Source organism: Mustela lutreola, chromosome 4 (assembly GCF_030435805.1).
Source record: "Mustela lutreola isolate mMusLut2 chromosome 4, mMusLut2.pri, whole genome shotgun sequence".
NCBI classification, from domain to species: Eukaryota; Metazoa; Chordata; class Mammalia; order Carnivora; family Mustelidae; genus Mustela; species Mustela lutreola.
In genome coordinates this window covers 136,674,524-136,687,488 of record NC_081293.1, presented here as the reverse complement: position 1 = coordinate 136,687,488, position 12,965 = coordinate 136,674,524, and the positions used below count along the sequence as shown (strand labels likewise).

At 39.6% G+C, this 12,965-nt stretch overlaps 1 protein-coding gene across 15 annotated transcripts in view; it reads left to right on the top strand.

Moving 5' to 3' along the window:
• Positions 1–12,965, top strand: part of ICA1 (islet cell autoantigen 1) — a 141,538-nt gene that overhangs the window by 111,177 nt on the left and 17,396 nt on the right. For all 15 annotated transcript variants that reach the window (XM_059171219.1, XM_059171217.1, XM_059171232.1 and 12 more), the window contains 4 exons: positions 1,982–2,079; positions 5,070–5,122; positions 8,294–8,356; positions 8,468–8,500. In XM_059171219.1, coding sequence (XP_059027202.1) covers positions 1,982–2,079; positions 5,070–5,122; positions 8,294–8,356; positions 8,468–8,500 — 247 coding nt within the window. The remainder of the gene's footprint in view (positions 1–1,981; positions 2,080–5,069; positions 5,123–8,293; positions 8,357–8,467; positions 8,501–12,965) is intronic.

The window sequence follows — 12,965 nt, the reverse complement described above, 5'->3', positions numbered from 1 at the left end:
TTTGTCAACTGAGTATACTAATCTAAATGTCCAGAAATAGTCATTACTAATGGCAATGCTTTTGGGATGTTCTTTATGCAAGAAAAAGCTTCAGAACTCCAATCATAGCACATATATTCAGTGAAAAAACCTTGGCCCTATGTTAGAAAAATGGTGAATGAATGTATATTTAATTCGATATTAAATGTTTATGATATATAAAATCTTTTTTATATTCTTTACTCTGATGAGGAATGTTTTTTATTATGAAATACCGACACATATTGCTTAAGAAGACATCTATATGCAATGATTCCAATTATATATAAGTAGTATGAATATGAAAAACCAGAAAGGAAATATATATAAATAATAACTAATTTGGGGAGGGAATCAAATTACGAATAGTTTTTTTCTTTTTAGTTTTCCAAGCATTCTACAAGTGGTTCTATTATTTTTCTAATGTGAAAAATATTTTTTAAGAAGGAAAACATAATTCAGAATAGATATAATCAAATATGAATAAGACTGTAAATGCACTTTGAAGATGGAAGGACTTTCTTGAATTTGGTGTGCGTAGTGAATGAAGCTGTAAGGAAGATACCAGTAATGGAGCTGAGCTTTGCAAAGACTGATCACAATTTTGAGGGTGGACACATAGACCTTTTTTGGGTAAAGAAACAGAATGAACAAAGGTGGAAGGGAGCAATTAGCACATAGAAGGTGATGAGGAGATAGGTCTATGTGAATGGAAAGCTCCCATTTGGAAGCCAGTGGGAGGCAATCTGGGAGAGTAAGATAGGATCACATTTTAGAAGACCTTTCAAATCAGGCAGACAGGTTTAGACTAGAAGTGGAAAAAAATAAGGAACTACTACGGGTTCTCGAGAAAAATGGTAACATGATTACTTAGGTGTTCTAGGGAACTTATTCTGTATAAGGAGTGAGACAGAGCATAACACCAGGGTCCACCTGGCATCCATAACCGGCGCCACCATCCATCCTAGCAAAAGCTCTGCAAAGACTCTGTCTCCACATTATCTCCATCCAGCCTGCATCTAGACATCATGAATCTGTCAGAGTTGGTGTAGGAAACGTGCTTGTCCCCTTCTGTGTGTGGGTCACACGAGAGAAGAGAAGCATGGGGACGGGCAAGGAGGATGAGCCAGGAAGGCCCAAAGGACAGACTCTAAAGGTTCTACGATTATAAGCAGTATGAGTGTCTTGAGATGTTTCTTGTGTAATTTGTAGGTTTGTGGCTTAATTAGGACCACAAGTAGAGGTCTCTTTTTATAACTCATTATTCAGTTATAATGGAAACTTTTGCTCTTTCAGGCTTTGCCATTGGTGTGCAGTTTTTAGGCACTGGATTTTTAAAAAGTCTTTCCTTAAATATTTGATAAAACTTGAGGACAGTAACTCCAAGAAATTATGTTCCAGAAACAGATTCCCACCCATTTTTAATCTACATGATTCAGATGCACCTGCTGTGTCCACTCGTGGGAGTTAACTTGTCAGAATCTGTTAAGCCACTATTTTGTGTTTTTTTTTCCTTAAAAAAGGGTGTTGTTTTCTCTTATTTTTTCAGAAGCTGTTTTTAGATTATAAAATCGCAAACAAAATTAAAAATAAAATGAAATTGTCTCATCTTTGGGGGAGAAAAGCTTCTACTCTGTCAGTGTGTGGGCTGTAAGCAGAACAGAATGTTTATCTTGCTACATGTTGAAGATGGAAAATAAAGTTAGCAATAGCCAAAAGGCCTTCTTCTGAATAACTTACCATGAAGCGGAAAGCATAAATCTAGTGGCAAAACAATTCTCCTTTATAGGCTAGTATTTCTTGGACAGGTCTGAGAACATTTAAATTTTCTGTCTACTTGATAGGATCAAGATAACCTCCCCTAACCTTAACTTCAAGGTTTGGTTTCTGGACCACAGGCAATTGAGTTTTTTAAATTGATCTTTTTTTTTTCCTTTTTTTCTTTTTCATTATCATGATCAAGAGCTTACAAGACCCTATGAAAAAACTGATTGAGAAAGAAGAAAGGAAGAAGATCACCCAGCAGGAAAGTGCAGAGGCCACCGTGGAGGAACCCAGGCAGTAAGTCCCGGCGGCTTCTCTATGCAAAATCTTTATTTCCAGGTCAAGAGCAGCACAGTCCTCACTGACCAGATCTGCTGGGGTCTCAAACACAAGCAAATTGCTTTATTTCTCACTTCTCTGGGTTGATGTATTAAGATGAAGCCCAGGCTCGTCCTGTACATATTCCTGCTTGGCCAGGACTCATCCCAATAGGAGACCGTTTCTGAGATTTTAGAAGGAGCACACTTGTAAGGAGTTGACTGGGACAAGAAAAGGCACACATCTCCAGTACTCTCTGGCTCTCCATCTAGTGGCCTCAGCCTCAGTGCTCTGCTCTCTCAGGCTTCTGGACCCAATCTGGTCTTTTTGTTACCATCATTTATAAAATCCTGTCCCAGATAAGAAATCCCGTCCCAGATAAGAAATCCCCTGGCTTTTCTCTCATAGAAGGGAATAACCTATGAGATTGCCTCTTGAGATACTGAGTACTAAGGTGTCATCATACAAAAGCGTTGGGTTCTGACATTTTGTTTCCTTACTGTCCAGACCTTCTTTTTTTTCCTCTATGAAGCAGAGAGCAGTTTTGAGTGCAGGAAGTGACTGCTCCATCTCCATTTCTTGCCACTTTTACATACTGAGACAAATTTCTCAACATCTGTGGTGTATGATGTGTCCTGACCTCGTTCAGCAAGGAGGTTTCAGCGTGATTCTTTTCCTATTGAGATATCAGGGCTTGCAGGAATAGGGTTAATCTTGAACTGGCTGACCTAGAAAAGCAGACTGCCTTCCTCCCACTTGGGATTCTTTCTCCACACAAAAAAATTTAGATGATAATTGTGTGGTAAAACTGGTTTGTATTTTAACTGTGTTTCTAAAGTTTCAAATATATATTTTGGTCCCACAGAAGTGTTTGCACCCAGTATTAGCCTTTTTAATTTTATTTATTTATTATTTAATTTTTTAGTGGAGGGAGGGGCAGAGAGAAAGTGAGAGAGAGAAAATCTCAAGCAGACTCCCCACTGAGCAGGGAGCTCGATGCATGAGATCCTGAGATCATGACCCAAGCTGAAATCAAGAGACAGATTGAATCTTAACCAACTGAGCCACCCAGGCACCGCAAGCCTTTTTAATTTTAAAGCAAATACTAGAAAACTCCTTTAATATAAAACAAAGACAAGTTTTCACTGTAAGAACAGCTATAGAATATGATCTGAAACTAATGCAATTGACTATTTTGGGGGGAAGCAGTTTAATGTATTCCTGGTATAATAGTAATGCTTATTAGTACCCTTTAGTGAGCACCTACTTTGTATTAAGTACAATGTCAGGTGCTTTATTGTATGTTATCTCTACTCATTCTCACAATAGCCCTTTGTGTAATCAATGCCAGCATTTCCTCATTGTTTAAATGATGGCAGTGAGGCTCAGAAGAAGTTCAGGGGCTGCCCAAGCCCTGATGCAGTAAGAGGCAGGACCTGGATTGAGTGCTGGTACCTTCCTTTCACCACATGTCTCACTGCAATCGAAATAAAGTATTAACTTTTACTTAAAAAGGAGACACCCAAGATTGTCTTGATTAGTTTTCCTTAATTTCAGGTTTCTTCATTATTTTAGTACTTTATTTTTAAAAGCTCAAAAAGTGGGGCGCCTGGGTGGCTCAGTGGGTTAAGCCACTGCCTTCGGCTCAGGTCATGATCTCGGGGTCCTGGGATCAAGTCCTGCATAGGGCTCTCTGCTCAGCAGGGGGCCTGCTTCCCTTCCTCTCTCTCTGCCTGCCTCTCTGCCTGCTTGTGATCTCTCTCTGTCAAATAAATAAATAAAATCTTAAAAAAAAAAAAAATAAAGTATTAACTTTTACTTAAAAAGGAGACACCCAAGATTGTCTTGATTAGTTTTCCTTAATTTCAGGTTTCTCCATTATTTTAGTACTTTATTTTTAAAAGCTCAAAAAGTGGGGCGCCTAGGTGGCTCAGTGGGTTAAGGCCTCTGCCTTCAGCTCAGGTCATGATCCCAAGGTCCTGGGATTGAGCCCCACCATGAGGCGCCCTGCTGAGCAGAGAGCCTGCTTTCCACCCCTTCTCTCTGCCTGCCTCTCTGCATACTTGTGATCTCTATCTGTCAGATAAATAAATAAAATCTTTTAAAAAAATAAATAATAAAAAAAAAGCTCAAGAAGTGTAATCCAGTAACTAATTTAAATACAAAATGGAAATTTAACAAGTTGGGTTTGTTTTGTTTTGTTTTGTTTTCAAAAACAGTAGGTAAAAGTGCTTTAGAGGGAGGTTCAAAGATACCAGCTGAGTCTCAGGGTGGTGATGTATCTCTTCGTGATATTAACCACTATGTGAGAGTTCAGTAGGAGACAGTCTTCTGGATTTGAGACTGATCCTGCTTTTCAGGCTTAGGTAATTTCACTAACCTCCTGAGGTTTCCTCTCTTATAACAGCAGGAATCAGAATAAATACCCATTTGCCCATCAATTTTTTAACTACGTTTTTAAAAGCGACAACTGTACAGTATCTATTTTAGTTATACTACTTGCTCATCTAGATCTTTACAGAATATATGACTTATGATGAAATCAAACTCAGTTATTAAGGTGCCACTAACCAACCTTAGGAGAGGAAAAAGCCAGCAAATGTATTTCTTCTTAAAAAAATGAATAACATGGGGGTGCCTGGGTGGCTCAGTGGTTAAAGCCTCTGCTTTCAGCTCAGGTCATGATTTCAGGTCCTGGGAAGGAGCCCCGCATGGGGCGGGGGGTGGTCTCTACTCAGCGGGGAGCCTGCTTCCTCCTCTCTCTCTCTGCCTGCCTCTCTGACTACTTGTGATCTGTCAAATAAATAATTAAATAATCTTAAAAAAAATGAATAGCATGTAAATGACTCTGTGTTTATGTGTGTGTGCATGTATTAAAGTGCAGTTATACAGAATATCTGGCTTTATTATAAATACAAAATTTTCAGAACTAGATTACTAAACTCTTTTTTTTTTTTTCCAATTTTAAGGTTAATTTCATTAGAGGATGAAAACCAGCACAAGGAGTCTTCTAGTTTTAAGAGTAAGTTTTGATTTTTATTTAGAACTGCTTCTGAAATGCTACTGCTCGGCAACCAATTCGTTTTCTTTTTTGGCAGATTCTTCCTAGGCCTTTCTTCTTTTCCAATTGAAAAAATTCTATATTAATTTGCTTTTTTTCTTTCTTTCTTTCTTTTTTTTTTTTAACCATTTCGGTTTTGAATTTTCAAGTATCAATGATACTGACGATATTGTGTTATTGAGAGAACGTTTTATATTGTGAGCCAGAAAATAGCACCATTAGTCACTTCAGCAGCAGCCTGTCAGAGGAGCATCCAAAATGGAGAATGAACAGAGAGTGATTTCTTTTACAACAGATGATAACACTTCTGCTATTGCCATTACTACTTCTAACTGCCATTTGGGCTGTAAAGATAGTTTTAATAAGATTACATGATCAGATTGGGTGAGTCGGTTTCCAGTGTGTTGTGGGTTGGGGGTTGGTCTTTGTTGAGAACAGATGGGGAGAGCTCAGATAGGGCTCTTGCTGGCGCTTCCTGGGTCTGCTCTGTCATGAGTAACATCAGCTCCCTGGGGTGTGCTGACCCCCCGATGGTCCGGAAGGTGATCAGAACGTCAGGAGATGATGTGATGTGCCGTGAAAGGCTTGTCAGCTATTCCTGGCTCCTGCCATGACAGTCAGTTCTTTCACTGGTTGTTCTCGTAATGGAATAGAGGGTCCAGTAAAACATGGTAGGACTCAGGTGATATAATGCTGAGCTTTTCACTGGGACTTGAATCCTCAGGGGTGCAAGGGAAAGCTTTATAGGTAGTGCAGAGAGAACTGAAATTACCCCAACCCTCTGCTCAGCCTGGCCCTCTGGGGGCCATATCCACCTCTGCCTCACTCCACCCTTCCCTTCCAGGAGATAATAGGAGGCAAAGCAGACCCTGGGACTTCCTTTCTCTTCTATTCTTTTCCTCCACCCTCTACCTTCCTTCTGTCTTTCTCCCACTTTCCTAACAATTTGCTTCACCTACTTTATTCTTCCACTTTACCGCTTCCTTTGCTTCTCTCTCATCTACCTTTCAAAAGAAAGCAAAAACCTCTCCCCATCTGCCTCTTTAACTTGCCTTCATGTCATCATTTCCTACATGTACACCCTCACTTCCTTACGTATTTGCTCATTTGTTCCATAGATATTGATTTCAAAATTTTGTTTATTTGAGAGAGAGAGAGCACACATGAGCAGGGGGAGGGGCAGAGGGAGAAGGAAAGAGAGAATCTTAGGCAGACCTTCACTGAGCACAAAGCCAATGCAGGGCTTGGTCTCACAAGAGACTATGACCTGAGCCAAAACGGAGAGCCGGACACTTAACCAGCTGAGCCATCCAGAGGCCCCTGTTCCACAGTTATGTGTTGAGTGCTGCCTGTGTGGCAGGCACAGCAGTAGGCTCTGGGCACACAGTAGTACACCAGATGTATTCAGACCCTTCCCATGACGGGGTTCACAGAACAGGAAGGAGGTGGAAATCTAATAATTTGCACAAGTAATTGGGCAACTCTAACTTTGATAAGAGCTGCGAGGGTCCTGGGCATGTGCAGTAGGGAGACCTCACCTGTTTAAGGGGCTCACAGATCTGGCTAAGTCAAGTGCTGTTGCAGGAGCTATCAAAGTAAAATGAACAGCCTATGAGCCAGGGAGGACCAGGAGAAAGTCAGAAGGACACTGTTCTAGAGCATGAGACAGGGAGCAAGTGGCAGAAGAAGACAGAAAAGGAAGCCAACCTGATGTTGGCCATCTGAGCTCTCTGAGCTTTCTGAGTGTATTGATCCCCATCTCCAGCCTCACTATCTTTTGGGTGTCGACAGCATGAATTATGTTGTGGGAATCTAGAAGTATTATAGTTTTGAGGGAAAATGTAAACTCCAGTTTATTATATTTGTTTTCTCAAGTTACATGTCAATATAAATCATGTCTTTATATGAAAGAACCAAATTTTTTCTTTCTTTGTGTAGTGTGTTCACTTGTTTGTGGTATTTGCATAATATTTTGAGATTGCAAATGTTGATCACCTTGTTTTAGGTATACATAGAATGGAATCCACCATAATGAAGTGTCATCTGTCTTTTATTTTGTGACCTGCAGAAAGTCTAACGTACGTGTGTGCAAACCCGAGGTTTTTTTTTTTTTTTTTAATTTTTTTATTCATCTAGGAGAGAGAGAAAACATGAGTAAGGGGGAAGGGGTCAAAGGGAGAGGGAGAAGCAGACTCCCCAATGAGCAGGGAGCCCGACGCAGGGCTAGATCTTAGAACCCCAGGATCATGACCTGTACCAAAGGCAGATACGTAACCGACTCAGCCGCCCCAAGCAAACCAAGTTCTAGGACTGTTGTATTGTGTTGTATACACACACACACACATACACACACACACACACACACACACGCATATACACAGACACATACTTGATTACTTAGAGTGGTTTTTAGTTTACAGAAAATTGGGCAGAAGGTACAAAGATCTCCTTATATCCCCTATCCCTACATATGCATTATCAACATCCCCTATCAGGGTTAATACATTTCTTATAATCGATGAGCCAACACTGACCTATCATTGCCACTCATAGTTAACATTAGGGTACACTCTTGGTGCTACGTGTTTTATGGGTTTTGACAAATGTATAATGACATGTATTCACCACTAGAGTATTATACAGAATAGTTTCACTGTCATAAAATCCTCTGTGTCGCCTTGTCCATCTCTCCCTTCCTCCAAACACTGAGCAACCACCGATCTTTTTACTGTTAACATAGCTTTGCCTTTTCCAGAATTCTGTATAGTGGGAATTATGCTGTATGTAGCATTTACAGACTGATGACTTTCACTCAGCGATCTGCCCTTTTTATTTTGTCCAGGCCCCAAATGGCTGAGGTTTGTAGCATCACCAGTAGTCAGTTACTTAAATCACACGTTTGTCCATGAAAGGAGAATTTAGGTCAGTGTCATATAGTTTTCTACCAAACAAATCAAAGATCCGAGGTTGTTAACTCAGAACTCCTTGAGAGCCGACAGCTTGAGCAGAATGTAATCTCAGGACCCCTGCTTCTGTGTGATGAGCTGTGTGTTTACCTTACACTGCAAGACCATATGAGCACACACCCCCTTCTGAATTGGTGATAACCAAATGCATGTGTTCTATTTACAGCTGAAGATGGAAAAAGCGTTTTATCTACCTTAGACAAAAGCTCTACACATAATGCATGCTCAGGTAATCTAGATTAAGGAAAATGACTCAATTTTAATAAATTTGACAAACTCCTTACCAAACGAAACTGACTCATAATTTTGTTTTCTTTCCCCTCTTCTTTTGGACCTGTAGATGAACTATTAGACATGAAACCCGAGGAAGGTGGTAAGATTTATACATTTCTTTAGGGTTATAATTTAATTTTTAATACCATTTTTATTAGGAAAATGTAATGTTTATATTTTGAATAACTTTGCATTTCCAAGCAAATTGTTTCTAGGTGACTGTCATTTGTCTTTATAAATGACTTTAAATCTGCTCAAGCACAAGTTAGTATATATTTGTTAGTATATATAAGTTAGTATATGATTTGTCATCCTTAGTTTAATTACATAATGTTCAAACTCCTAAAGCTAAAAGTTATCACATCAAAAGTCATATACTGTAGTAGAAAAAACATGGTTCGTGGAATCAGACCTGGACTTGACTGTCAGTTCTACTATAAAACTATCTGTATGACCTTAAGTAATTTGCTTCGTGCTTGAACTCCTTCAGCCTCCATTGCTTTTATTACAACATGGAACCAACAGCAACAGTCTTGCTGGGCTGTTGTCAGAATTGGAGATCATGTGTATGGAGGGTCTCTTGTGGCCTCTGACACAAGGACACTCTTGAGATGGGAATTAGTTGAGATAGTAGCACTAGAAACATTGTGCTGCATCTACACTGAGCCTTAGTTAAACAGAGGAAGAGTTTGCCTGGCCAGGGCACCCACCCAAGTTCAACAGACCTAAAATCGCTTAGTAAATAACTCCCCCCGCCCCCAAAAAAAGAGAATCCAGAGGCGTGGATCTGGATGAGTCACTCATTGTCTTAAGTGACCCCAGGAATTTGAGTGCATTCAGCCTGGTAGAAACATTGCTTTCTGTCCTACCAAGTGTTAGCTTCTGATGATTTATCATGAGTCCAAAATACCCCTGACATTCTAAGACAAACTCTAGTGCACCCTCTGTCCTGGGTGGCTGGTTCACAGCCTGCTCTGGTTTTACAGGTTTCTCATAGGACTGGAAATGGGGCAAGATCATCCTGCAGGCCCCAGTTAACTAGGGCAGACAATTTTCTCTACTCAGTTTGAGCTTGATTGGGGTTTAATCTCCAAAGTGTGAGAGGATTAAAGTCTGGCAAACAGAAGGCATTGGTTAAAGTTTTTTCAAAATTGGAAAGGCAGTAGAGTTCCTGCATTAGGTTTCCAGAGTTTAGGATTATCGACTTGAGGGAAGAAACCTGCTTTCCTTACTTATTTCTCATTGCAGGCAATACATTGTATAATATGTCATGAATGTCCCTGTGTATTTTTGTCACAATGACTACTTATTTGTAAACATTGCATTTGCATCAGATTATGAAAGTAAAAAGCAAATAGTTAAAAGCAGACCTTCACTACCTGGCCCCCATTTTCTTTTTTTTCTTTTTCTTTTTCTTTTTTTTTTAAGATTTTATTTATTTGGCAGACAGAGATCACAAGTAGGCAGAGAGGCAGGCAGAGAGAGAGGAAAGGAAGTAGGCTCCCTGCTGAGCAGAGAGTCCTCCATCCCAGGACTCTGGGATCATGAACCAAGCCGAAGGCAGAGGCTTTAATACACTGAGCCACCCAGGCACCCCTGACCCCCATTTTCATAAAAATGTTTCCCCCTTGGCTATAAGGATCAATTACTTTGATAAATTAAAGGAAAATTTCTTACACGTTGTTGTTCTTTTTTTTTTTTTTTTTTTTTTTGGAGGGGGAAATACTTCAGTCTTGCACAGGTGGGCTACAGAGAATAATATAACACTCAGTAGGGGCCCACCATCTAGTTTTAGCAAATCTCCACATTTAGCTGGTTCTTTGTAATTATATGTATATTTCAACTTGTTTTGGTAGGAAGATTGTTATTTCTCCTTTTGCCAACATCTTGTTTACGTAATTTGTTCTTTGCTTTTATTAACTCCTATTTAATTTTATTATTTTAATAAACATAATTTTTGAATTAGGTATATTCACATTGGTACACGATAATGATAATAGAACTATAGGCAACAGAAAACCCTGACTCCCATTTCCGCTCTTGGCTCTTCTCTATTCCAGTATTCCCATCCCCATTCTATCCTCCTGGCATTTCTTTATGTACAGCACAAGCAAATATGAGTCTGTATTCTCATGTTTCCCCCTTCTTACAAAATGGGTTCTTGCTTTTGGATTTTGTCTTTTTCAACTTGGGTAGTAAAGGTACAACAAAAACTCCCGTGGTAGCTGTGCATTTCTTTGCAGAATTAAATCAGAAATGCTACTTCCTGTGATACATGCTCACTTTCATAAACTTACTCTAGAGCATGAGCCATGGGTACACTGGAATAAGACTGATACCTTTCCACCTATTTAGAACTTTTATATCTCACTGGTTTATAGTTAACAGTCTCTGTTTCACAGAATAGAGGCTCATACCCTTTTTTTGAGCACTCACGCAATTCTAACAATAGAGAGGTGAATGTATTCTTCTCCAGAATGTTTACTTGTTTTCAGGCAGAAAAGTTGATTTACAGACTGACTCAGTTAAATGCAGTGTGATGTAATCTCGTTTCCCTTTTATCACTGCCAACCCATAAAGCCCTTCTTGAGGCAGGAGCAGTGCTTTGTCACTATCTGACTCTTCTGCATTGGCAACCCCTCGGGCAGCATCAGCTTAAAGATTAACGTGACCACAAGTACAGAAATACTCTGTCAGAGCACAGAACTTGCAGCCACTGAAGAAAAGAGCACACGATAATTAGTTGACTTCAAAATGTGCCCTTCAGAAAACTGCCAGAAGGCCCAAATCCTGAATTAAAGCACTGATTATAATATGCAAGACATTAAACAATCAAGAAATAAAAAGAGCTTAATCCAGGGATGGCTGCCTGTATAGGACTTGGGGGCTATAAGCTCTAGCACCCTGCTGCTTGGGGGCCGGTTCATTCCCACTGGTAATTCTGTTAGACAAGTAATGGCCTAGCTGTGGCACAATGTTATCAAAAAGCAAACTGCTTATAACAAGAAGACAATTCTCCAGAGCTGTTGCGCAGAAAATCACTCTGATTCAGTGTCATAATGAAATGTGTTTTCTCCTACTAAATAGATAATATAAATAGAAAGCCAATATTTGGCCAGTTGATAAAAATTTTTAAGTAAAAAAACAACAACAAAAAAAAACTGAGTGACATTTTCCAATAACTTGAAAGTGGCCCTAAAATTGCCTTGTGACCACATGTGACAATCCCAACCTCAACTCATGAATTAGTTGTAACATCTAGAAGTTTTGTGTTCCTCAAAGTTGGGCTAGCAGAAAGGTAACTGAACCAAAAGCAGTGGTATGAAGCAGAGAGTGTTAGATGAACTTAGCACACCTAAATCTCATTACTTGGATTTATCCAAAAGATCCTTTTCCTAGGACAAGGTTAACTGAAATTTTTAAGAAGTGTACGTGTACACATTACAATTAAAATGTATTATCTTCTGCCATTTCTTTGGTTACTACTTTCAAACTTGTGATTCTAAATTCTGGTCAATAATCAGAACAACAAAGAAGGTCATTCAAAAGCTCACTTAAGTCTGGGAGCAGATCTTTAGCCCTTAATAGTAATATAAACATATGTCCCCATGCCTCATTTCCCAAGATGTTCAGGACTATCTCTCGCTGTTCTCTGTACAGAGCCGACTAGGAATCTCATTGCTTCCTCACATGTAGTGAGGCAAAGACTAAGCTTGTCATCTTTTCTCATCAACTTTCCCTTCTCCCTGTCTGTCTCAGCATTGGAGGATGAAATCCTGGTTTTGGTCCTTTCATAAAATAATGGTGCACTTTTAAAACCAAACACTCTACTGTTCTTACTTGATCACCATGGGATATTGATATGGATTTACTCCTGCCTCAGGTGTCAAGTTTCTCAGTAAATTGCTTACTTATTAAGGTCCTATGCTGAAATGGAGTACCAGGGCTGGGGATCATCAAGAAATATTTTTTGAATGTCTCCTCGGGGTCTAGCACTGTTGGGATTTTTGTTTTCATTTTTTTGGAGGGTGTGTGTTTGTGTGTATCCCAGAGAGTGGGTAGAGATGGATTTCCCCCATCTGTTATTATTATTAGCTGTATCTTTTTTCACCAAAAGGGAGTTTTTAGAAGTAGTATTCTTGGATTCCACACCAGTACAATTTGTTACCAGAGCCTTTTATAAGGATGAATACTTTTCTCATTAGACACTTGTGTACGGTGGTTTCCCACCTCATCTTTCTCCCCCATACTCTCTGTTGGGAGGTGTGAGGGCTGTGTTGGTTCTTGGGGTTTTTCATGTGTATTGCAAGTGTGCAGCCTTTACATTAGTCATAATGCTGAGAGTGGGGACCAGGGAGAAAAACCAAAGAAACAGAGTCTTCCTGTTTCACACACAGATGAAGGTAACTTATGTGACATTTATCTCATTGTTTTCCTGTGCTTTCATTTTTGGTCTATGTAGCTGTGTTTCCATCTTCTGTGTTCCTAATTCATGCTGAGGTCATGAAACTCTGTATGATTTCAAAACTATAACCTGAGTGGGCTGTCACCAGTTCCCCACATTT